The 27,458-nt window shown below is 39.9% G+C and overlaps 1 protein-coding gene across 1 annotated transcript in view; it reads left to right on the forward strand.

The window, feature by feature from the left end:
• The window catches only part of CAMK1D (calcium/calmodulin dependent protein kinase ID), a 1,292,386-nt gene that overhangs the window by 1,243,992 nt on the left and 20,936 nt on the right, over window positions 1–27,458 (forward strand). The window contains exon 9 of the mRNA XM_069228669.1: window positions 18,544–18,631. Within this exon, the coding sequence (XP_069084770.1) occupies window positions 18,544–18,631 (88 nt within the window). The remainder of the gene's footprint in view (window positions 1–18,543; window positions 18,632–27,458) is intronic.

Consider the following 27,458-nt stretch of genomic DNA (forward strand, 5'->3'; position numbering starts at 1 on the left):
TTAATAACGGACTGCCTCTCCTTTGACCGCCGCTACAAAATTCCTTGGCTAGAGATTATTAGATCTTGTCCTAGCACCCTTGTCATAAGTCTTGGCATCACCGAGGGTAACGGTACCACCATTCCTGAACAAACCGAAATTACATATAAACTGAATGACTTGGCAAGGGCTACTAGGGAACATTATGACATGACTAAGAGAACAGTCACAGCACACGTGCTAATACCAATAGGTGAAGTCATCCAGTTTTATCTCTTATTTTAAATCATCACCGACGTTTTAGTCTAACTTTTTTCCGGTTAACTACTGTACTCTTTTTAGTGGCATATTCGGAAACTGGTCAATGTTTAAGACAATATGATCTGCTCTGGTGATGGAATTTCTTTGCACTTTGCACGTTTTTTTTGTAAATTTGATAGATTACATAGAGCACGTTTTATCAAACAGCATGTGTTAAGCTTCCAAGAGCAGACCTGCGCTTAGATTCTTACAATCTTTGACAATGTAAATAATTAATTGTGCCTAACATGCATGTGGAAATCATACAGAAATAGAGGTTTTTCGTTATCAGGCATATGTTATTACTAACAATATGCAACAGTACAAGATGTGGAAGTCCTGCCACCTCCTTGGATATGAGACCCTGCCACCACATGCCTACTTACTTATTTTGGAGTCTCACAACATTTATGCAAGCAGGACATGAAGTCACTGACACCTAGTCACGCTATACGCATGGCACAAAACCCACCAATTTCCTTCAACACGTCTAAGCATTCAAGGCACAAAATAAAAATGAAAAGTTTAAGGACACATGACCTCCGCTTAAAATTCACATGGCCAGACTGCAACATGAAATCTGTCATCACAGTGTCACCAGATATCAACCTCACTTTACTAATCTGCACAGCACAACAAACTCTCACACCTCGGACGTCTCCCACAAGCAACATATGCATCTCCACAAGGACAACACACTTCACCACATGTTCACACACAAAAGAGAAGCCCAGTACTGAAATGTCCTCCACACCCTGTCACACTAGTTGGCCATGCCAACATGTCCAAGTACCAGGCTGAAGAAAGTGCTTAATCTGCACCTAGAACATTGCACGCTGGAAACTGAACCAGAGAACTTAGGGACGCCCTCCAAACACACTGATGACAGCCTCCATACTGAAAAGTATTGATGCAACACAACAATGCAGTCGAATACTAGTACAATCCAGAAATACAATCATTCCTCCAGACCAAATCAGCACACATGGAAGTATTGATCTTTAACACACTACTGCTACATCAGATGCTGCCATTCAAACACAACACTAACTGACTCCATTACACACAAACTGAATATGACGCACCACAAAACAATCACAAACACACTGTGCCTCCTGTACCACACATCTGTCAAATCTTCCCATTCATGCAGAATAACAACTCAGACGAAACTTGTGCTATCACCCACAATACACTACAAAACGTGTGGCTATCAGCCACTACACCACAGAATTACTTAACTTCCCCAAATTTTCATTTTGCAGGGAATTCCTCCTTGCACCCTCTTGTGACATGGTATTTCTCTTCACCCACATTGCATTGCACCTACAGGCAAGTCTTCAGGCAACTTCCCACAACATGATATTACTCTTTACTATTACTATTAACGCACCACGGGGTAAGCTCCCATGCAACTCTTCACAACAGGTTGCTACTGTTGCTGAACTTACCACACCACAGGCCACTCCCCCAAACAACTCCTCACAACAAGGTACTGCACTTCCCAAACATAGCCATGCAACTCTAGCAAGAGGGTTCGGTTCATGCCTATGTAAGCAGCAACACACATCTAAGCGTGCTACACTCATGTCTCTCTCAAGAAGAGGTGCTACTGCAACACCTGGACACACACAACCGGCATATATCTACACAATAACACACACAGATGAGAACTACATACTTTTCTCTAAATTAGTAATTAGACCACATACAGGGTTGAAAGTAAATGCTCGCACAGTACTATTGCTACAACCTGCAGGCGGATTAGTTAAACTCCCCAACCTGTCTTGTGGTACTAAGCTTCCAGCACACCACAACCGTAACATAAACAGCAGTTCCCAAACAAAAGACAACTTACACAGAACCTTACTAACCCAACCCTTGCCTTATCAATAAACTGTATATGGCACACATCAATAAGTAAAAATAATCAACCCCGCAGTTAATAGGAAACAAGGTGCATTTCTTAACTGAAGCACATGGTATGAACTCCATGAAGGCCAAATGATACTGCTGGTTAATTAACTGAATATTACATTTTAACATTGCAGGTTGACAAATTCCAGGTAGGTGATATTATGACTTCCCATGACTTTAGGACATAGTATATCCTTGAACAACACAATCTATGTCCAATGTTCTTGGAGATAGCTATACTTCTCTTCCTAAGTTAACATGGAGGTCTTGGGTAGTCTTTTGCCAATGTTTCCAGACCTGTCCCAATCAAACATCAGCTTACTCATCTGCATAATATATTAAAGTTTACATAACTGGTGAGTCTATTTCATGAGGAATTGTCTCTCCTATGCCCCCAAACACAACACCCTCTTCTTCCAAAGCTGACTGACTTGCACTGGAGAGGAGAGTTCCCGGTTACTTGGTGTTGCACATTGCTTCAAGACCTCTGTCAAATGCCTTAACCAAAGTGTTAGCAAGAGCCATGCCATCCATCTCCTCCGGTCACTTGTGCTGGGTGCCATAAAATATGTGGAATGCAGGAGGGCATGGGCTAGCCTGTGCTCCAGTCAACTTAATTAAGAAATCCTACTACACACTCATTAACTCTGATGCTTTTGTCACAGTTTAATGTATTATTGTCTAAATCTCCATGGATCATTTCAGAGTTTTGCTTACTGCAAAAGTGATTTCCTACTGTCTTCAATAGGGGTGGGTGTAACTCACGTAATTCAGCGCAGTTGAATAACACAAGAAGTGTAATTCTGAATTTAGTGCTATTTTTTAGCGCACAAATTTTCCCCAACGTACTACTGACAGAGCTATTTTATTAGCATAAAATGCTCCCTTACATCCAAAATGGACACAAGGATGCATTTTGCCCTGAGAAACAGCACTAAATGCAGCAGAACACAAACAGCGAGTGCGAGCGGCCGCTTGTGCTCTCTAAATGTGTTTTTACATTAGGATTTCCCCCTAAATTACTCTTAATTGCGCGACGAGGAGTGATGGCATAATTATTGGTAGTTCTGCATCAAAGAGCAACGCAGAATTACCGAAATTACAAAAGTTACTTCAATTACTCTGGTGTAAATGGAATTCCACACAGTACTAGTCTCCACAGCACTGACTCCATGGCGCTGTCCTTATAACACTGTCGCTATAGCGCAACCCTTAAGCTTAGAATTATACAGAGCATTTGGTCAACACTTGTGTTGCATATAATTGTTTAATTTTCATTTAGGCTTTCATCAAAAGGCCATTTTCTATTCAAATGTATTCTTATATATTGTATTACATTCCTTCTAAAATTAAGCAATTGTTCTCACATGATGTTTAATGCACTCCGTCATCTATGCATTCATTAATCTATGCACCAGATCACTCACCCATTCATTCATGTATCCATGACACAACCTTACTAATTCATGTATCTATTTGTGCACTTGCAGGGCTATTCATTCACCTTTAACTGGTTCTCGCATTGACCCGCTGACCAGTCTGCAAAACCATACATAAAAAAATTGCGATCAGCAAAGAATTACTTTCATTCAAAGAAAGGCCAGATGTGTTGGCTTTTACAAATGCTGGTATCTGATTGCAAGTTCGGGCCACTGTTGTTGATCACTGAGAGCTCACTATACGACTTCCCAGCTCTCACACATCACGTGGTCACTTCGATTTCCTAAAATCTAAATCATTTTTTTAGCAAATAGATTTTGTACTTCAGCGACTTATTATATTTAAGAGGTACCTTAGTGATCCTGTAGGATTTTACAAATGCCATTTCCCATATTAAATTCCCAAATATGCTATAAGTGCCATTTTCCGACAGTGGATTTTACATTAAGTTACGACTTCTGCTTTTTACACAGTCTGGGCCTTGACATCATGCAAGTGACATTTTCCAGTATTGGAAATCACCAGTGAGACTTTCTGCTAATGTATGTTAAGGAAGCGCAAGGTGTGACCTTTCACACTTGATCCCTTGTTATGTTTTAAATACCACTTTCTGACATTAGATGTTGAGGGTTTTGCCAGTGCTCAATGTTGAGGATATAATTAATGCCCATTTCTGTCACTGGGTATTTTTAGATGTTAGCAGCACCTTTGCCTCAGGGTGTTGGTATGTTGCTAGTTGATGTCTTGTTATAATTTCCCCTTTCAGGTGGTTGGGTTTCTTGGCATGCCGAAGTCCTCTTTTCTGGCTTTGGATGTGAAGTTACAAATGTCAGTTTCGAACAGCGGGTAGCCTGAGATATTACAGGTGTCAATTTCAGAAAGAGTATTGTGGGTTTTTACTAGTGCCAGTTTCTGACAGGAGATGTTTTGGGACATTATTGGTTCAACTTACTGACAACGTGTGGGGATGTTAGAAGTGTTACTATCTGACTATGAGTTCCTTTGCATGCTCAAAGTTCCACTTACAGGCAATGACTGTGGGACGATTAGTAGTGGCACTTTCTGACAGTGGGTGTCATCATTGCTCCTTCCTGACAGGGTATATCTTTGGACAGGTGCTGCTTTCTGAAAGTGGTGGTACATTATTGGCATTTCCTAGCATTAAGTGTCTAAGGATGCTAAACATGCCACTTACTGACTGTAAGGGTTGGCATATTACAAGTATGACTATCTGTCACTGGGTGTCTTGGAAAACTAGAAAATACCACTTTCTGTCAATGTGTGTCTAGGAAGCCACAAGTGCCACGTTCCATTGATAGTGGATGTCTCAAGATGTCACAAGTGGGATTTTGTGGCATGTCATCAATGAGTACAGTGATTTGTTTATACTCATCTGATACAGAAGAGGAATGTTAGGTCCCCATGTTATGTTATGTTTTTTTAAGTCTGATCTAAGTCAGTTTTTAGCTGCCTCCTTGAAGTAAACTTTTGAAAATGCATAACCAAAATAGAAAACAAGAGTGGCAGCTACATGGAGCATTCGCTGAAGCTTTTGGCACAGTGTATGAAGGGGCCCAAACAGGCCCCACCCCACTACTCAGGTGAAAGCAAGAGAAACAGAAAAAAGACACCAAAACAAGTACATTCCCAATGAATAGGAAGAAATAGAGAAGGTAAAAAAAGACAAGATTAAGAGAAAGTAGTAATTTTAAAAACAAAGTTTTACATGAGAAGTGATACAATTTTAAAGCACAATCACAGGTTTGGAAAAATAGTGTTCTTCCCTGCAGCGAGGCTAGCCGCCTGGAGAACTAAGGGTAGGGCTAAATGCTGTTTATTATTCCTCATTTAGTCCACCAACGGCTTACGTTAGACACTGCCTGGCTTACAAAATGTGTTTCTAATGTCTATAAATATTTCACTAGAGACAGTTCAAAGGAGAAAGATTCAGATCCGTCCTGAACTATCAAGTAAACAAAGAATAAACAGAAAGCACACTCTAAATAACCCAAAATGCACACAGCTTCCTGAGCAGATGTGGATCCACAGGCGACGCCAGCGGAGGAGAAGAGGGTGGTGGTCCTTGGTCCCTTCCAGCACCCATCTTGCGGCTGCATTGACAGTCCAGTTCAGACTGTTGGTCTGGCCTGTGTCATCTTTCCCATTGCCACCTTCCTGTTTGTAATTTAGGTAATGCATGTGACACCACAGCTTTACTATCTTTCAACATTTTGTAGAAGCGCGTAAGGTAACACTTTCAATCTTAGCAGAAAACACCGATATTTTTGAAACACAAAGTATGTTAATCTGTCCTCTTCATAGTATATATGATGACAGCTTAATTTTTCTTCTCATTGGGTGTTAGTCAGTCTCCCTCGCTTTACAGTACATTGACTATTACTTGACCTTTCAGCTGTATATTGAATCACATGAATGAAACACACAGGTTGAACATTGATTCAAGTGGATGCCACATTTAACAAAGCAATGCTACATTGTCACATGGCCTCTGTCAGACTTTTCTCTTCTCCCAGTTATTAAACTATGATCTGGATGCTAAAGAAACACCTCAATGAGATGAACATTGTGCCTTGAATAAACTGTTAACAAGTCACAAGTTCAGAGCTCATGATGTAAGTACCATTCAGTTGTGTAACATTTACACTTATTTTCTAAGTGATATGAAGCAATTCAGTGTGTAGCGTGTGTGCGTGCAAAATAAACTGTTGTTATACCTCAGATGTTTCCTTAAACAAAAACTTCACAGGGAACTCTATGCTACTTTATACTGAAATGTACTAGCTTTTTCAGCCATGCTTTTTGAGTATTTGAGACGATGAAGGATTACAGAAAATGGAAGAGAAATCAGGGTTATACCAATTATCAATGAAGATGGTGCAGTGACACTGGCATCAAGGGGTGTGAGCAGCCCTCTGCACCCCAATTATAGCTGTCTTTACATCCTAAAGGGCACCCCGGCGAGGAGGGCAGGGGGATATTTGCATTTTCTTTGTTTACATTAGGGCCCAGGGCACCCTTGTTATGACACTGAGGGAAATTCCTACAACAGGTCTTATTTTCTTATACAAACGGCACAGTATCTGCCGCACAATACCAAATATTTATTTGAGGTATATGGAAGTAAGTCACGCGTTAAGCTGCTGAGAAGAATGTCCACCAAGGAAAGGGCACACACCTTTTTAGGGTTGAACGTGCAAGCGCTCTGTCCCTGTTGTAATCTCTTTGTGGGCTTTTAACCCTGCCCATGTCACGCCCATCACTTTCGTTGTTTTGTGGGCTTGTATTTCAAAATTAGCTTGATTTCTTTCATTAGTGAAAGGCATGCATACATCATGCCTTTTCCGGTGCTTAACCCTCCTCAAGAGCACCAGCCAACTACTGAAAACATACGAGGCACCATGTTTTCCGCATGGTTTCTGGACAACTTTTTCTCTTTATTTCGTAGGCAGCCAGATCTCGGTGGGCAGTAATCGAGCACTTTTGAAGACTAGCAGTTTAATTCTATTGTTTATCCTAGTGCCCCTTTGCAAATTCCAGGCTTTACACACCACGGTTTCACTTTTTTTTTTATAACTATGCAAAGGCAAACCCAGACCAGTCTTTTTGTTCTGATTAGTAACCTTCACACTCATGGAGTGGTGCTTTAAATCAGCTCCTTTGTGTGAAATTGTATTACTTTTCATTTTCAGTTTATGTGGCAAGAAAAGTCTGGTTAGGAGTTTACAACACTAATAGCTCTAACTCAAGCAAACACGAGATCCATTGCATTGCAAATGCTTGTTTTTATTTCTTTCCACAGTTTGAATATGATACTTATCAAGCAACATTTTCTATGGGCTGACGCATGCTTTCATGCCAAAACAAATAAAGACATTTCAACACAAATAGCCGTTTCCCCAGTGATCCACGCTGCTTGTTTGCAAAGATATTCTCAGGAATAAAAATCACATAACGAAAAAAAACAGAAATAGGACTGCATTTCCCAGGGGCCTCGTTGCAGCATTATTCTGACTTCTCGCGTGCCTCTCCGAATGTAATACCGCGCTTTAATACACATCTTCTGAGATAGACTCGACAGGAAGCCTGCGAACCAAACGTAGTGCTGGATGGAGCCCAGAATAATATTTAGAACGAGACCGTGTCTTCGAAGCACCATAGTGTGCATTTCTCTTCAGCAGATCCAATCATAGATAGCAGTGCGGATCGGGTTTCAGGTGCTTGCAGCCCACTGCTCATTATGGCCCCTATACAACATATTTGTCTCGTGGCAGCAGCTTCCATCCTGGCGTGCCTTTAGGGGCGGCAGGGTGACGCAACTGGAAGAAGTGTGAGGCACCATCAACGCACAAAAGGCTTTGAGTGTTTGAGTCAACAAATGTTAAAACTGTCGGTCTATTGAAGTTGGTATTCTTCTGAGATTTTAGCTCTGGCTGCAAACAGCGCTAGCAATTCATCGGTGCGTAATGCGTGCACAGCAGAAGAGGATCGAAGATAATTCATATGCAAAGTCTCCTTTAATGAGAAGCTTTGGAGTGCGGCTTAGTGTACATTCTTGCAGCGCGAGCGTCATGGCCGACATGGTCAGGGAGAAAGCTGCACATTTAGAATATTCCATGACTCTTTTTAACCTATGCAGTGGTGGTAAGACTGGGACTTTTCCTTCTTGGTATTTTGCCTGAGGCAAATACATATTATTGCTAACCATTAACGTGATCTGATACTGAGCCACTGTTGATTATGTGAACTGTAGGTTCAGGATTTAATTCACATCATGGATTTTCTTACGAGTCAACAACTGGCAGAACAAGAAGCCCTACACCTGACTGTCGTAGCAGCAAGAGCCGCACCCCATCTCCCTAGAATTACATTAGGATGGCTGATGTCCACCCTGACTACTGATGCTTTGTGTCTCCCTAAGAAAGGACTGACAAAGGGGATGTATATGGCTTCAAACAAAAAACACTGCAGCAGGATGTCATTACATGACAGCCTTTGTGCATTGGTTGAGGGACTGTTTACTGTAGCTCGTGTAACGTGGGTTTTGCTATGCTGGGAACACCACTATAGTCTCATAAACAGTAAACATACATCACATGATTAATACAGAGGTGCAAACGTGATATGCATAGCTAGTAGCTTGCCAGTAATGAAGGGAGAACATGTTCAAATCGACATTATTTATGACATCTAATCAATAATCTCTGCCACGCACCACCCTCAAGGTAGCGGTAAAGCATTTGACTCTGTCTTTCAGTGAAGTCCTCAATGGTCTTCATACTGCTTTCAAAATTTTGCTCCTCCATTTTTATGCAAGCTCTGACACACGCACCAGGCTCCTCTCTTAATGATGGACCCGTCCTGTTTCTTTCCCATATACCTTTACCGGCAGGAGGTCCTCTAGGTGGTTACTGTTGTGCCTGACAAGATTAATTAATGTTCTGTTTTCTCATGTATTTTTTTCAATTTGGAATTCTGAATCTATGACAACTTCTGTAGCGGGAGATCTGTTTAAGAGGCCCACCCTTATCCTCTGCAAAACATACAAACATAATGCTTTTGGCCTCTAGTACAGCTATTATTATTGTATTTCATACTTGGCAGATGCAAACACCAACAACACTGTAAAATAAATCTATTTTGACCCATGAAACAGATATTTCTAATTGGATGAGCTTGCTATTTTACTTTAGGGAGCTTTGAGACGGGACATATTGAGTGCCTAGTCCAGCTACAGTGTCCATAGCCGAGGCCCTTCCTCATTTATTTCACACTTAACCCAGAATGACCAGTATTCACCTCAGACCTATTAGCATTATTCTTGGATCATGTCTGTGTATCAAGCATCAGAGTGAGCTCACACAATACGCAAGGAAAGTAGTAGAAGAGGAGGAAAGCTTTGCGAGGACATCCAAAAATAGGTTGCGTAGGTGATAGTTGTTTCTTTTCATGAGGATGTTCTTTCTAAGTCCAGAGAGTAGCAGACCAATTTGATTTCGTGGGCTAATGTTGTCAGATAGCATTGTAATCCCTTTGAAGTGGATTGGGATGAACCAGTTTATTGAAGATAGAGATGGGGCAGGTAAAAACTCCTCAACACTAGAACTGTAGAACTGTCCCCTGCCACCTTAAGTTATGAACACAAAGCACATTGGAAGATTGTTGGCACCACTATCGACAGGATCTGCATCACCCACAGCTATAAGAAGGCATGGATGTGTAGAAACATTTTACAGATAGGCTTAGGGTCACCTACAAGTTGTATGTTAGTTTCCTTTTTACAAAGTCGTTTTTGATTCACTGGCACTTCAGACCTTGTTTGGAACATGGTCTGTTGGAATACGTCCATTTACCTCCCAGGAGAATATTAGAAGACTGTTTGTTCTTGTCCCTTCTTACCCCTGTCTTGGACCACTGTGCCCAGGACTTGTTCCAAAGTTAGAAGAGGGCAGTTCCCTGATCTGGCTTCAGGGCTTGTACATGCTTATGTTAGAAGGAGTGACTATGGAAGAGCATGCCTCAAAAGAACCAGTAATGAAGATCTGCAAATTAATTGGATTGTAGTAAAACTACTTTTTCTCTTTTACATTTTTGAACTAATACTAACATCCATGGCACACCTCGGCAATCTTAACCTCATGTAATCAAGCCAGATTTGAGCAACGGCCTACACAAGGAACTTTCAGCTGGTCAGAGTTTTCTTGCCAAAACCACCTTGCCACACAGGTCCAACATCTTCCCAGACCACGTTTTTCCTTAACTCCTATTAGCATTTGGCATTGGCCCAGTAGGCAGCACACTGTGTACTATTTCCCCTACCATTTCTACTGCTGTGGGTAGTAATGGTGGTGCATGTTGAACATCAATTGGGTTTTTCTTTGCTATGTCAAATGCAGCATATGTTGTACATGTAGTGAAGAGAAGTCAATCACTTGTACGTGGAATGCCAGCCTGGATGCAGATACCGTGGTCAGAGATTACTGCACTGAGATGTACCAGAGGCAGGTTGTTTGAAAGTATGACATACTGCTCTGGTTCCTCAATTTTGACATAGCATATAACACTGCCCTTAACACCTTTTCTTTCAGATTGTTTGACTACTAAATTATTCCCTGAACGATAGCACGAGTAATTTATTCAAATTTGAGAATTTAATTATAATAGATGTTCCAACAACAATCATCTAGTCAGGAGCTGAGATTATTCTTGATTAATTTTAACACGTTTTTTGTTTTACACCGCTGAGAGGCACGTTGGGCTACAGCATGACGTTTTCTGTTAAGTTACAATGTGGAAAGTGTGAGAATCAATCTTTTGGGCTAAGTCCCATAGTCCAGCCAAAAGGTCTAAAAGGGTTTCCCTTGGGGTTCGTCGACTAACTTTAGCTATCTAGGCCAGTATGACTATTCAAACCCCGGATATGAGTTATTAAGGGCCATATGTACGAACACATTTTCCCATAGACACAAAATGGGTAAAACCCTTTGCTACATCTGGCCCTAAGTGTAGTAGGAGTGCAGATAATCAATAAAACAACTAGGAAATAAGGAACAGAAAAATGAAAAGTTGAGTGTAATAGGTAAAATAAAAGATGATAATATCAGGGTTAGAGGAGATTGCTGAAATTATTAAAAAATGATTAGGGGAAAAGGGTTAGAAAGGCCCATGAAAACAATGGGACCAAGTCAGAAAATCGCAAGAAGCAGCATAGGTATGGGTAGTTTGTACCTCTGATTCACAATATTTTTGAGTTAAAGTTGCTCCCTGTCACCTACAGGTAGGACCAATCAAGATGGTTTAGAATCGCGACCCAAATCTTTAGCTTACAAGAAGTTTGAGCTGCAGCTCAAAGATATCAGTCCTCTAACTCCAAGAAGCTGAAGCATTTGGTAAGTAGAGAAAGAGGCTGGGGGCCAAATCACAAGTGCTGGGGTTTGATTGACACCTGAATTTGTCAAAAACATAACTAATGATGTGGTAAAGGAATATCTCAGGTGATGTAAAATGTAAGTAGGCGTGTAGAGGTGATCACGGAGCAGATGCCTGTGTAATGCCATGCTATAGACATACCCGTGTTCACAATGGTGATGATGCTGTGTGATCCGCTCTGCGCTTCCAGCCAGGGGGTGCAAAAGCGGAGGTTAGCGTCTGAGAGTCATATCCAGAAACACATCTGAAGGCGGAAGCACAATTTATGACGTCCAAAGATCAGTCCCAAAGTATGCAATCTCACAATATAATCTACTGAATTTAAATTGCACCCACTGTATGCAGCCCCTGTTTCCAGGCATCAAGAGAACGACGAGGGCGTGCATTGCAGAATTTTACTTCAGCCCACAAGGGTAAGTGTCTTCTTGCAAGCCAGGTGGTTTTCATCCACTTTGAAGCTCACGATAAAAATTTGTAAAAACTAATTCTGCAACAGTTTCTAAATTTAGCATTAAAGAATGCGCTGATCCTTTTTCAGAGTAAAAATGTATATTATGCAATGGGAAGCATCTGAAAATGCGAGATTAGCCACTGGAAAGCCGCCTTATGCTCTATGTGCGAGGCAGCCACAGCTTTCCCCAATGGCCGCAGATTAATCTCCGAGTTATCCTGCTTCCAGCAGATATTGTTCAAGCCCCGCCAAGGGTCACAGATGGTTCATATGCTGATAACAGCATTAGTCAAATGGCAGATCTGGATGTTAGAGGTACTCTGCGAAATTGCTTTACTTTTCCATTACTCAGAGCATCTGAACATTGCTGGCTAACTCTAAGTGTTTCCTAATGTCCCTAAATCATAAACTCCCAGGAAAATATTTATATTGGCCCCGGTTAAGAGCATACATTTTAAAAATACGCAATGCTGCAAAGAAAACAGATTATCTGTTTACCGTATCCCGCCACCGTATGGGAAGTGTAACCTGAGTTAAGCCTGAGTGATTTGACTTAGCTGTCTGACATATCAAGATCAGGCACAGTTACGGGTTCTATCTTCCTCTTATACTTAATAGATTCTATTTTATGACAAAGGGACACTTTTAGTCCCCTTTCTGCTTTATAGGAAAAAAGCCCCTTGTTGATTAAAGATGTCTCCTCAGCAAATAAAAACCAAAAATGTCTTATTGTCTAACAGTTCTTAACGTCCCAGGAGCACCAAACTCTGGTGATCTTAATCCTATCAACTATTCACATCTTCTCGTTTCAGCGCTCTTTGATCTCTAAGAGCGCCCCCATCTACTGAAACAAGTAACTTGTTGGTGTTTTACATGTTAGGAAGAAGCATTTGCAAAGCCCCAGGTTCGGCCTTTACTTAGTTTATGTGTTTGGTAAGTATTGGGTGGATTTGTGAGTGGTTGTATGGATGGAAACTCAGTGAAAGCCAAAGTGACTAGCAGGCGGTGAGCACTGCACATCACGCCTCATTTTGGATGGGGTGGCCATTTAAAAAAGCATTGCGACCCAGCTTCTTAAAATGGGATATGCATGGGCCATCTTTCCTCATTTTCGACGGTGCATCTTAAAAAGTCCCATGAGATTCAGCATTTTAAAGCAACATATTAACGAGTTATGCATTCCAACAGGGAAAGCAACCATTTTAGAAGAACGTGCATTACTTTCTTCAGTTAAAATAATGAAATGCACCCACATGTACTGTTAATTCAATAAAGAAAATCTTGTCTAAACAGACATAACAAACGAGCAGCTAGAGACACCGGGGAGAAGTGGGAATATGGTCAGTGGCACAGACGGGGGAAAGAGGCAGGGGCAAGAGCAATGAGAATCAGACACTTATTTTGAGAAAAAACGTACGTAGAATACTTTTAAGTTTCACAGAAAAAACAAAAAGTACAATATTTAACCACCCCCGAGGAAACGGTACCAAATTAATAACCAATTGGTTTCCAACCTCGTGTGCACAGGCACAATTCCATCACTCATCTTTAGTGATGGCCAAATAACTAATGTTTGCCAGGAAAGCCAATAGCTAAAGTAGAATGAGTTATTTCTACACTGAATTATCGGTTTACTAGACTGATCCAAATATTTGTTTGTCTGCAAACTAACATACAGTAGAAAAAGAACACTGGCTCATAGACTCTATGTGTAAGAATATGTTGTTCTTTAATATATTATTAACATTGATACAAACTCATAGAGAACATATTAGTAGGATATCTGCAGCGATCAATGGAATCAAATAGCAATAATACACATTCATTGGGAAAAACTGGTAAAAGTAATATTACTAACTCAGGATACTGAGGGATAGGATGCTATGTGAGTAGCTATTGGGAAAAGCTATCTAAATGATCTGCAGAATATTAACTAATAAATGCTTTATCACCACCTCATCACTTGGTTTCAAATGGACACAAGATTTTAGGGATTTAGATGTTTTTGAGGGGGGTAACTTTTGCAATGCCCCAGGGAGGTGGCTTTAAGGGCTACCAAGGCAGGGTCCCGATTGGTACGACTAAAAGCACTTCATATAATCTGCTACACTAGAACTCAACTACATAGAAATAATAGACTTGACAATGATGTCTGTATTAAAGGCTATGATGACGTGGGAAGTTTTTAAGATCCCCTGTAGATGTGCAATAGGATATATCTGCTTTAGCATACAAACAAGTGCTGCTATGTCCCAGCGGAAAGGTAGTCAGTACCATAGTCACCTACAGAATTCAAGTCTTTCCTCCAAAATAGAAATGTGATTTATTGGTCATTGTTTACATTTAAAGTGTTATTGGTGCAACAAAGTGCAAAATAGTGTTGGGTAGCAAGTTCTCTCTATCAATGTTTCTTACTCATCTGAGGGCTGTTTCAAGGAAGGTTTTCAACATCCGAGCCATTGTATATAAACATAGTTGATTTATATAATGTGCCATTCTTAGTATTAAGTTGAATAAGAGATAGACAAATTAGCTTTGTTGATACAAATACATTTTAGGAGATTGTGTCCTAATATTAATGTGCAAAAGGTTATTCATTCTTCATGACTTTGAACACGGCCTCTGATTATAATCATGTTACATGTAATATGTAATGGTCTACTTACTCAATGTAATTGTTTCATGTAAAGTCCAGAACTGGTGAACATAGCAATACTGCTAGTAACATTTATATTTTGATTCAAGCCAATAAAGTAATAGTCACAAATACCAAAATAAGAGCCAATTCCTGATCTATACCATTTGGAGGAGAAGCAGTTGGATTGCTAAAATACGGTGGCTACTGGTTATCTTAGGGCTAATGGTTCACGGATTTTTGCGATATCAAAAAAATATATGAGCTCTTCATCAGTTGACACCATTAGCTTTTAAGATACCTAGCATGCTAATAATATGTCATTCTAGTTGCCTCAATTTCAGCTCCCAAATTCCTCCATGGGGATTTTTTGTATGCATATTCCAGCAAACCTGAGTAGTTTTTTATTCAAATCATGATGTTTTAAAAACTGTTGAAAATCGGAGACTCTATCATCTTTATTCCTAATGGACTAAATGTGTTTAGGAATACGGGTATATAGAGATTTAACCGTACTGACTACATATAGACTATGTATTTGGCGTTACAATTAATGAAGGATTTTATGAAAAAAAAAAATTTGCTTCAAGGATATATGCACATTTATTGAGAGGCATATGGCATAGATTGCCCTTTCTGCACTTTAAATAGACCATACTATTTAACCTTGTATAGGAACCTTTTGTTTTTTAAGCATCTGCAGGCTAGTAGTAAGCCTAACTCTTACATTTTCATAACTAAGAGATGCTAGGTTTGACAGTGAGTTTATCTCTGCTGGTAGAATCAGCCAATATTAGTTTTCACTGTTTATTACGTTTTTTACTATCAGTTTCATACTTTGGCATGAAAAGGTTGTACAGAGATATCCCAGTTGGGGTGATTTGTGAGCAATATCAAATTAATTCAAGAATAATAATAATAATAATAAAGGAAACATTTTAAAAGTATTGTTTTCTTTTTCAATTCTCTATTTTTAAGATGGAGTAATGTGGTAATATCATACAAAGTCAGCTTTTGCTTTAGCCGTTTGTTCTTATTAGCAGAATATCCTTGTTGCTAATATATCATTAGGCACTTGTTCATGAGCTTGCAACAGAGAACTATGCTGTTAGGCAAGTATTAGTTCACCAAAGCTTCTAGATTTGATAACATGGTGGACATGACAACACTTTGTATTCAAATTGGGCACACATTTTTCAGTAGAGTGACATGGATTGACAATAGAGATAGTCAAATACAGAACTGTCAAATTTACATTACAAATGGCTTAAGTGAGCTGGGAGTTCAGTCCTGTGGGTTCTTGTTTAAAATATGAATACATTAATGGAATGAGTCTTCAGTCTCACTCTTAACAATACATAGATTGTCAATATAGTAAAAAATGGATTATTAACTGGGGCAAGTCACTACTTACCTCAAGGGCTAAACACAACCCTTGTCAGTGTGAACCCTTAAAGTCACTAAATTAATGTGAGATCAGTCGCCTGATAGCTATGGCACAGAGCAGACAGGTTTAGCTTAGGCCAATTTGTAAAGTATTTATGCGTTATCAAAACAGGAATAAAGTCAAAATGCAACACAATAAAAATACCAAATCAAATTAATAAAATAGAGTAAAATTTAATAAACAAAAGTGACAAAAATCCAATAATGTAAACAGGATATGCAAATGCTAATGTTATAGGTAGCAATAGCATTCAGAAGCATAAAGTGCCAATAATAGTCAATGGTCGGAATAGCCTGGGACCTAGGCACAATTTAACACTGACTGCAATGGTTGTGGGTTAAATATACCAACCAGGTTTGTCCTGGTCAAATATTTTACCTTCAGGTTTTAGTACCTTATGACCCAACTCACCACAATAGTACACTTTTAAAATCCCCCAGGACCTCAAGGGAGAGGCTTAGAGACTCACAGGGTGACAGTTGCTGGTGGAAGCCAACATGATGGGAACAATCCAGTTCCAGTTGCCACTGATCAGTTGGCAGTTGTAGGAAAATACCTCTTGTAGCTTGTTGTGTCCCTGTAGCATTAACAGGCGTTCATCCTTATGTCCCTTTGAGTCCACTTCTTTGTCCTGAGTACAGGAGGGAGTAGGTATAGTTCATTTAGGGCTCTTCTCAGGTTGCAGAAGGCAGGTTCAACCCTCTTCTGATCTTCCTCAGATCCAGGAGTGTCTTGAAGTGGGTGCCTGGAGATGCCACATTTATGCCTGGCACAAACTAATAAAGGGTACTGACTCCTGGGCACTCCCTAACCAATTGGGCAGAAGTTCCCCTGCCAAATGTACCCACTTTGTGCATTTTCAATATGACGGAAGGGTTGAACTTCCAGTCATCAAAAATTACTCTACTAATGTAGATTGATAAATGCTTGATGAAATATTCATGGATTAACCAACACTTTCTTCTCTTCTATCCACCCACAGTCTTAGCAGGACCAGGTTGAAATGTTAGATATGTTCACAAGTGAAAAAAGAATAGACTATATATAAAAGTTTGATTCAAGTGAAAAATGTAACTCAAGCTATAGAAGTCACTTTGAAGTTCAGTCTTTTTCAGCAGTAGTCCTCTTACGACTGTATTCAGAAAGGTCTCCCTGAAGTCAGATGTACTGAGTCTGAGGTTGTGATGAATGCTCCAATAAAACAAGGCACATTTGGCAGTGGATGCAGGGTTTAATCTCACTGAATGCCATAGAAAGGTGCATGGGTGAAGTTTCCTGTAGGAAGGTTTACAGAACTTGAATCTCTTCACCAGGCAATATTTATAGTCTGAGGCAAAGCAAAGTATCATTGCTTTAGGTTCAGCTTATTGAAGACTGCAGGAAAGATAAAGTCTCACACTGCTCCTGTACTCACCCAAGAACAAGGATTTATTCGTGGAACTGAATTCATGATGCTTCCTCTGCAAGTCATTCTGGCTCTAAATAGCTCTCTGAATCCAAGAAGTGACAGTATTAATAATTTTCGGTTCTGATAATACCAAAGAAAAGTATGCCACATACACACAATTGACACAGTATTCCATTGTACCTTGGAGTAAATTAAGAAACTTGCCTTTCCAGCTCCAATTGACAAGTCTCCAGTTGCATGTGATCCACATTCCTGAATTATGCTCTAAAAAAAATGAGAAACAGAAGTCTGCCACTGGTGTTGACTTACTGCCATAAATTGTGAAACCTTCACACAACAATATAGGTAAGGGACAGGAGGTTCAGAGATGGGGTATCCCGAACTATTAGCAAACCCTTGAGTGCCGTCCAATGTGCAGTTGGCCATAGTTAAAATACCGTAATTCTTCCATACCTTCTCAAGATTGAATTATTAGGATCACCACAACCGCCAGACCTCCGGGATAACTAATCCTGGCTGTGCTGGTGGTCCAACCACCACCTTAGTCTTGTGGTCAAGTGACCGCCAGACTTGTAATGACCACCTTAGTCTTGTATTCTTAATCAGAACCTAGGCGATTGGTGTATATTACCGCTAGGGTACAGTCCAGTTGCACATGGCATAATCCTATGTTAATGAATTCAGGAGCATAATAGGCAACTCCAGTGCAATAACATTGTGCAGTAAATTAGTGCATCACCTGACACAGCGAAGAATGAACTCCACCCTCGTCATAATTGAGATATGAGAAACTAAACCATATACAAAAAGATGGAATGCGTATTGATGATTAATAATTACCAATGTAAATTTTTTAATCTTCAGGAACTGCCCCGTTGTGTTACCTTGTTTTTTACATGAACAACAAATGAAAGAAAAACTATGTTTGCTCAATTCCTTTCTTAGCAATATTATTGCAACTTTTTATTTATTTATTTCTAACATTATCTGCTTAGAATTTTCCATCTTTTCTATTTCAGGATAGCAGGTGATACTGCTCTGTGCAAAAATATTCACGAGTCTGTCAGTGCTCAAATCCGAAAGAACTTCGCAAAAAGCAAATGGAGGGTAAGTTGGTTGGCATTTTTATCAGATTGTTACGTGTAGCATTATGAAATGCATAATAATGTAGTGGTTCATAAAACTATAAGACACTAAGAAAAAATACAGTGTTTCCAGTATGCAAGATGGTATCTTCTGAAAATGTTTGTTACATAGATATGCAGAGACCATAGTGATCTATTACAAATTCACAGTTTTAGAAGGCTTTGCGACTTAGTAACAAAGCATGCAAAACTAATGTCTACTGATCATTGTTCACATTCTTATATTGACAGTAGCAGTAACATGAATGCACATTTCCACATTTTAGACAACTAAAAGTGTGTGCTTTGTCTATGTTGTTGCAAAACAGATCAATAATCATCATAGGGATGCATTTTAGTTTTGCCTTGGATTCAAGTGAATAGATTCAATTTAATGAGGAAGTTCTGGATTTTGTTTTCATGGAACAACGGATACAACAAATTCTTAAGCCTCTGTTTCAAAGATTTGAAGGGTGGTTGCCCATATGTTACTGCTATATAAAGTATGAAAGGAATTTACCTACTTGCTGAATGTCAGTTACTGCAAACATCCCACTACAGGCTTACTACTCACTCAGATTTTAGGATTTTGCCGTAGAACTCACTGTTCTATGAAATTACATGTTCTCAAGTTTCAGGCAATATGGAACAATATTTCCCAGTGCAAACAACATTTTACAAATGCTAGTTTATATTGGCTATTAAGTGGATCAATAAAAGTATCTCACTAAGACCTAACCCGACATGAATCTCTTGAGCAAGGCCTACAGTTCAGACTCCTTAATGTTTCATTATAAGTCTACTTTTTCGTGTGAAAAAGTAAAACGAGTAGAATAGGTGCAAAATGTTTTCCAAAACAGTGTCTTAAGAGAAAATGTAAATGTTCTATCATTCCATAATAAGTGTTTCAATAGGTGCACTACCAGATGAAAAATATTTGGCCTGCTACAGACAGATATGTCAATCAGACCATTTATATATCTGCAGTGTATCTGTGACCAAATCCGTATGATCACCATAGGCTAATTTGAGCCGATGGGTTCTAGTGCACAGCACCGGCACTTAATTGTCAACACCGGCACTTATGACAGTCTGCCATCTGGTGACACTGTTTTACTTTACTAGACATGAACACAGCAGTTGTTTCTGAATTTAATATACATTAAAAATGACAGATACCTACTGCCTAAGCCATTCTTGTAGTTTTGGGGGCCTGGAATACTCTGAATTGTCACACTTATAAGGTGTGATGGTTACTAGTTGTGTTGGTTCTGTCGCTGGAGGTGCTAGCAGGGGCAGTGCTTGGTGCAAGCTCCAGTAGTCTCCTGACGGTGACCCTGCCACTGATTTGTTGAACAAATTAAGCACTGATGGTCACCTGTGACTATCTATTACCATCAACTTGAATGTCATGGACCAAAGGAGATGTTGGGCCAGTGAGCTAGACACAAAGGTCACAAAACAGGTAACTTTGTAGGGAATCTAGTCCTCTGCCCAGTCTAACTTCAGTCCTCTAAATCAGACCCTTTTGAAATATTATCCTAGAGTGGGAAACTGACAGAAACTTGTAATCTGCAAAACGTGACATTTTACAACTTATTTATATTTTAAAGTTGGGATAATACCTGTACTCACTGTCATTGCTCCTCTTTTTTCTGTGCTTGCTCTCTTGCTATGATTTTCTTTATATGTGTATAATTGGAGAGACATATGCATTTATAAGCAGCCGTCTCAGAAACCTAGAACCAAAGTCCTCAATAAAAATCACTGACAGTTTTATAGTTATGAATACAATTATGAGGAGTCAGTCGAATGACAATGCAGCAAATGAGTGATGAAGATTTGCCTGGCATTTCAGTCCGAATTGTCACAATTTCATGATTGGTTTGGCCGTGAACAGAAGACTGGGGGCAGAATTACCTTTATTTATTCCTCCTAGAAATACCAAAAGGATTCCTAGAAGTAGTAAATGGATTAAACTCTGTAGATTCATCCACCACAAGTGCAGAGAAATACTCAACTAAAAATCCCACTTAAGGTGTGCAAAAGGAGCATTCCCAAGGGAGGTTTGTCCTGGAGGTTTGGGAACTCTCACAATTCCCAAACACAAATCTGACCCTTTACCACCCCGAAAAAATGGTCAGAGATATTCCCTTTCCACGATGAAAAGGAAACAGCTCACCCTAACATTTGGTGGGAGTGACCGGAATGGCTTTCTCCACTAGGAAAAATGTTTCCTTGCTTAAAAAAAGTAAAGAAAAGTGTTCAATTGCATGAGTAGCTCCTTTTACCCCTTGCAGAAATCCAGACTATGTAGAATTCCACACAGGGGGAAGAGAACTCTATGGGAGATATCACATAATATTACCAGAAGTATGCCTGGAAACGTTTGCCTGCCATTGCTTTCCACGCGTACTTCTGGCAATGTTTTTGACTAGAAAAAAAGTGTGTAAACGTATGCTCAGGTAGAGATCGAAATCTCCACCCTTACTTTTATGGGTTTTTCACGAATAGGATCCACGTGTCAAATTGATTAGTCTGGATTGTGTGTTCTTTTTCTGATGAAATGCCTCAAAGGCCAAAGCACTAGTCACAAATATGAAACTTGTTGCAAGAGCATAAAGTGCAGATAAAAAGGAGGCTGAGTATTTTTGTACAGTGGAAAGCCCACATGACTAAAGAAAAACACGCATTTGCAATGCAATCGGTCTTGCATTTGTGAAAGTTAGAGCTCTTGGCGTTGAAAATGTATTTTTTTTATTTTTGTTGTTTTATATGCAGTGGAGGGATATTTGTATAGCGCCATTTCCATTCTTATGACCTTGCAGTGCTGGAAAACCACAAAATGTGAAATGGGTTATGAGGGAGGTGAGACGAGCAATATGCTGGCTGAAAAAAAAAAGTAACAACATCCTGGAAAAAGCAAACACTCATAGAGAATGCTAGATTAGGTAAAGCATGTGAAATGTAAGCAGGAACAGCATGGTTACGTTAGCTGAGAGCAAGACTGCTGTGGAAATAAAAAGGGAAGTTTCACCAAACACCAGCAGGAAATCAAGAAAAATAAAGTCCCTCAAAGAACAAAGAAGGATGACAAAGCATAGTTATACAGTAGTTAATCCCTGCTTCCAAAGAGAAAAAGGAAGGACTAAGAGGCATGACTGACCACCAGCAAGCAAGGATTTTAAAATCTTTCATTTACAAATTAATCACTGCTTCGCAGGTACCACTTACAAAAGAAATCCAACGCAAAGCATGTACACAAAATCAACCATTTACTTAAGCGTGTCGTGCAGTATAGAGACGCTTCCCCAAATTCTTTCAGAAAAAATAAGGGTGCTGAGGTGGCTCCATTTTGGGAGGAGAGAGCAATTCTTTCCTATCCCACTAATCACTGCTTCAGTGTATAGTAATTCACGAGAAATAAAAAGCCAGGACTTCAAACCCCAGTATGCAATAGGTCAACACACGTTCTAACAACACAAGAATTAGCAAGTTGACGCTAAGAGCAATAAAAACCCACCCGGGACCACACACATGATCAGGACTTGTTTGGTCGTAAGCGCTGAAGTAAAGTTTATACAGCTTCGAGGCACCACACTGAACTGATATCTCTACTATTCAAGTCCAGTGCATGTAAATTGCCCCCTGTGCACATAACATTACATCTTCCAATGATGACATGTATTTAGTATATTCTGTACATTCTGGAAATGCACCTGAGGGCATGGTTCTCTGCCTAGCACACTGACAACTCCTGCAGCTTCCAGTGCTGAACTGGTTGTACAGAGGTGCCAGTCCGCCTCCACCCCCAAGTCCGGGAGGGAGTGCATCCATTGAAAGAACCCCCAATGTAACATGATACCATCCAAGGAGAGGCAAAGAAACAGATTAACACGAAGTTTGTGCCCCTGAGTTTTTCAGCAAAGTGTAATATTAGCTTCTACGCACATGGTGAAATAGCTGTCCTCTCTGGGAGTCCAATAATTTCCAGCAAGGGTACTTCCATACGCATCTTTCCGTTTAAATTAAGCATCTGTTTTTTTTTTTGGGGCAAGTGGGTCAGGGGTGGTTGGAGATGTACTTCAAGTGGACGAACACTGTACTCCCCGGGCACCGACGGAATGTTTGTACTGAACGCTCTGAAGGGTCATGTGCACCATAGGTCTTGCATATTTCGAACAAGTTAATTGTCATCTTTTGACAACAACGCCCATGAGCAAAAACAAAAGACAACTTGACAAATTAAAATAAAGTTAGCTTTAAAAAATAAAACTTTGCAATTTTGTGCCTGCTGGTCATGGTTTTGCCAGTCACACGCCTTCTGTCTGCAGGGCACTGGAAGTTAAAAAGAAGAAATAGTACCTCAATCATGTCGGGAGCAGTGGACGGGCACTAATTAAGTTGCATCAATTAGTGCTGGATCTCTGCTCCACACAGAGAAACGGAAGTGATGCCAGGCGTGCCTTGACAAATTGCGAGACTGTAAAGAAGAGTGCCAAACAAACCAACAAATGGTGAGCGATGGGCAGGCTCCAAGCCCTGTAATAAAACAAAAGGGTCTCGCTAGCGAGATGCACGCGCTAGCACATGCACTCGTAGTCTCGACCCTAATGAAGGACGAGAGGTATGAAGCGATTTAGAAATCACAAACTGTGCGATTCACTAAATCACAGGGTTTCAATCACTAAATAGCTTTTTGATATGTGCTAAACCCTTTTTGCAATTTGGTTAGTAGTAACCGAATCGCAAAGTGGGTAGAAAATGCATGCTGAATTACAATTTGGAAGGGCAGGTTTAAGGTGCCCCATCCAAATTGTGATTCAGAATGCTATGTGGCAATGATTTGTGGACGCAGTTTCAGTAACAAACAATTGATAAGTTAAAATTATTTAATAAGCAATCACAGATAGGGTGGTCCCCAGCAGACATCATTCTTGTGATGGTTGCCAACCTGAGTGAGTCACAATTCGCAACCTACCTCATGAATAGTAATGAGGTCAGTCGGACTGTGAACCAAACTGCATGGAATTTTTATGAACCAACCTATTAGCATCAGTTTTGAGCCAGGACACCTTAGGTAATTGAGCACCTAATAAACTAAATAAAATAATTAAACTGAACATAGGTTGATATGCAAACTTCTGTATTATTTTTAAGAAGCTGGTGCAGGGTTTGCAACCGCATTTTGCAAATGGTACATTTGGCCCGAAGTTGAGTCTAGTTTGCGCAGCTACTTCACAAGGAGACGTTTCAAATGTGGCTCACAATACCTCAAATGCAAAACAACCTTGCAGACAAAATGGCATGTGACTTATCCTTTCAAGGCTCAAAATATAAGGCTGAATAGCTCGAATGTTCAAGTGCAAATCGTATGCCACAGAAGGGGAGTTTGTGGTCAGGAGATAAAGTTAAAAATCACAAAATGACATTAGGTGTCACCATCAGTCATGGAAGTATGCCTCCAGGCTAATCAGAAGGCTGTGATAGTTATGCACATAGAGGTGAGAATGCTAGATCCAGGGGAAGTCCAGCTTGAACACATTTAAGAGATGGGAAGTATTGCAACTGAGAGAATGCGTCTTCTGCAGGCACAACACCTAAAGCATTTTACGATCATGTAAAGTATCGGGGAGTGAGTCAGAGGGGGAGTGGGAGACAAGGAGAGAACACCAGGCTTGGAAAACGGAAAGAAGCTAAGAAAGTGAGTGAGAAATACAGCCAGAAAAAGAGATAGGGAGAGGAGAAGAAAAGCAGTGAGACAGAAATGTAGGGGCATCGAGAGATTTATGAACGTTTTGTCTCAACACAAGACCAATGCATAGAATTCTGTCTTTCAGCTATTTCAAAACATTCCCTTGCACAGTCAGTCTTTCCAAATAGCCTCTTATCTAGTACCTAAATGTTGATATAGTTGTATATTTTTGCATTTTTATGGATAATTGTAAATGGGGCATTTTACCCTAATCTAAGAGGGGCAATGGCAGTTTAACTGGATTGTAATAAGAGGAACTATACCAAACCCTTCCCTACTTAATGCCAGCTTCAAACTAGAGCAACGAAGCTGCAATTTTAAAATGGTTTGAAGTGCTTCTATAAAATGGCCTGAAAGTACTTCTATACCAATATGAGCTTATAGACACAAGAAAAGTGCAGCACAATTTTATTTTACCAATATTTATAAACTGTCAAGCCTGTATTTAAAGTGGTTTAAACATATCCTAAACGTTTATAATCTGAAAATAGATTAAAGCTGTTGAGAATTTATGCATTAAATGTAAATATTATAACCCTGTTAATCAATTTATTAGTTTGGTATGTACTTGAAATAAACATTACTGTAAATCTTCAAATGGATAAACTTTTTAACTACCCGTGCATGTCACCCTCATTTCAGTAATATATTATGGCATTGGAACCAATTATTTGATTATTATCCGTAAAGGAAAGAGCATGAGGGAAGAAATGAATCTGGCACAACCAAAGACAATGGCAAGTTCTAGAGAGAAGTATGCCCTCACTTTAGATGTATTTATTTATCCAATTTTATATAGCTCAAACATTACCCAAAGGTGCCAGAGCACTTTACAGTAGACATATGCCATTACATGGATTTTGACAGAGGGTTCAAGAATTTACAAATATTGCAGTATAGTTACTTAAGCTCTAGAGTTACAAAATGGGAAATCATTACAGAAAAAGGAAACAAGTTGTCCAATAGGTATGTACAGCACTGAAAAGTTTGCAAGCGACTGATGAAGTGGAGGTAGTGTAGTTTTGTGCCCAGATGTGAGTGAACATGTTCTCACTGGTTGGGATTAGATGCAATGTCTTAGCTAAAATATTGTTGAAGGAGGAGAGCTTTCAGTTCTGTTTAGAAGATGAGTGAAGGTGTTCTTAATGGAAGGAATTAGTTGCAATGTCTTAGCAAAAATATTGTTGAAGGAGGAGAGCTTTCAGTTCAGTTTAGAAGATAAGTGAAGGTGTTCTTAATGGAAGGAATTAGTTGCAACGTCTTAGCTAAAATATCGTTGAAGGAGGAGGGCTTTCACTTCCGTTTTGAAGGTCGCCTGTGAGATGGTAGTGCATAGGTTTGGAGGTTGTGTGTTCAAAATTCTGGTTACGCTACCGACAAGGATTGTGCCAGGAGTCTTTCTTTGTTAATGGTTGGGGCTTCAAGTAGCAATGCCTTGGCATTTTGTGATGGTCTAGAACCTTCTGAAAGCCTGCCTTTGTCTGCCAGGTAACATGGAGTGTATGTGTCCAGAGCCTAATGGGTGATGCAAGCAGCCTTGTACACAGCCCTAGCTTCAAGGGGGAAACCATCAGAGAGAGACCAGTATAGGTATCATGTGGTCATTACTTTTGGCCCCATAGACGAAACATGCAGCTGAGTATAGGATCGATTTCAGGCTGGTGAGATGGGTTTTAGGGAGACCAGTCAAAAGAGTGCTACAATAATAGATTCAGGAGAGCACCAATACATGAGAGAGAGAGATTTCAGATCTTGCTCTGGAATATAGGCGCACGCTTCTGGCCATGTTACTAATTTCAGTCTGTAAGTTGAGCTTCTCCCATAGGATTACTCTAGGGATTTGGCACTTTCAATGATGGTGGGTTTATTGTTGAGGATGTTGAGTGTGTCCATCCAGGATTGTAACAGTAGTGTTGATTTCAAAGGGGGGAGGAGGAGGAATTCAGATTTTGAAGGGTTCAGTTGTAGGTGATGAGAAGTCATCCACTTTTTTACAGAGCTTAGGGTGATGGGGAGGTACAAGATGTCGTTTGTTGAGGAGACCTTTAGATATAGTTGTGTGTCATTGACATATTGGTGGTAGAAAAAAACAGATTTCTTAAAGAAGGCTCCAAGTGACTCGATGTACAGGTTGAATAGAGTCAAGCAAAAATTAACCTTAGGGGGGCCCCTTGCTCAACCGCCATTAGTGTTGAGAGACAGTCATCAATATTTATCCTCTGTGATCTGCCCATGAGGAATGATTTAAGCCATTTCAGGACTACGCCATCAATTCCGATTCGATTTTTAGGCGTGTCTAGGAGTGAGTAGTGGTTGGCTGTGTCAAAGGGTGATGATAGGTTGAGAAGAATTAAGAGGAAAGAGTTCCTTGAGTCCATCATTAGAAGTGCATCTTCAACCACCTGTAGTAAAGCAATTTCTGTGTTGCAGCCCTGATTGAAACCAGATTGGTATTCATTTAGGAGGTTGTTATTTTTAATGAGTTGGGTGAGCTGCTCTGCTAACATTCCTTGGCTGAGGGCGAGGGCGAGTTTCACTAATTTTATCCAGTAGGGAAGCATACAAGTATAAAGGCCTTTGGCTGTGCCCGGACTGGGCATTGGGTCCACAAAGTGGTTTGAGGGTTTGGTTTTCGTGGCAATTTTGAGTAGGTCGTCCCCAGGAATGACGCTAAATATTTGCTGAGTGCCTTGGATTTGCACATCAGGGAAGGGGGAGAGTGGATGTCTTGACATACATATAACTCTCCATATCTACTGATCCCTTCCTTATTTCATCAGGTGTATGTGATGTATGTTTCGTTAATGTATTGTCACATCTCTCTACTCTATTTGAATTGTGTAGTTGTTGAGTATCATTCCTTTCACCAGTACTGGATTAGTGATAATTAATAACCTATGCATCAAGCTTCTTACCATGGAGTTTTTTTACATTTTCATAGGCTTTGTGAGAAAGGTTATCCAAAATAGGATAAAAATAAGGTAACCAGAATATTGCCACGTTAAAAGATAGTTGTAAATTCACTGGTAGGTGTACTGATAGTAAAATAAAAATA

This window comes from Pleurodeles waltl, chromosome 4_1 (genome assembly GCF_031143425.1).
Source record: "Pleurodeles waltl isolate 20211129_DDA chromosome 4_1, aPleWal1.hap1.20221129, whole genome shotgun sequence".
Classification (NCBI taxonomy): domain Eukaryota; kingdom Metazoa; phylum Chordata; class Amphibia; order Caudata; family Salamandridae; genus Pleurodeles; species Pleurodeles waltl.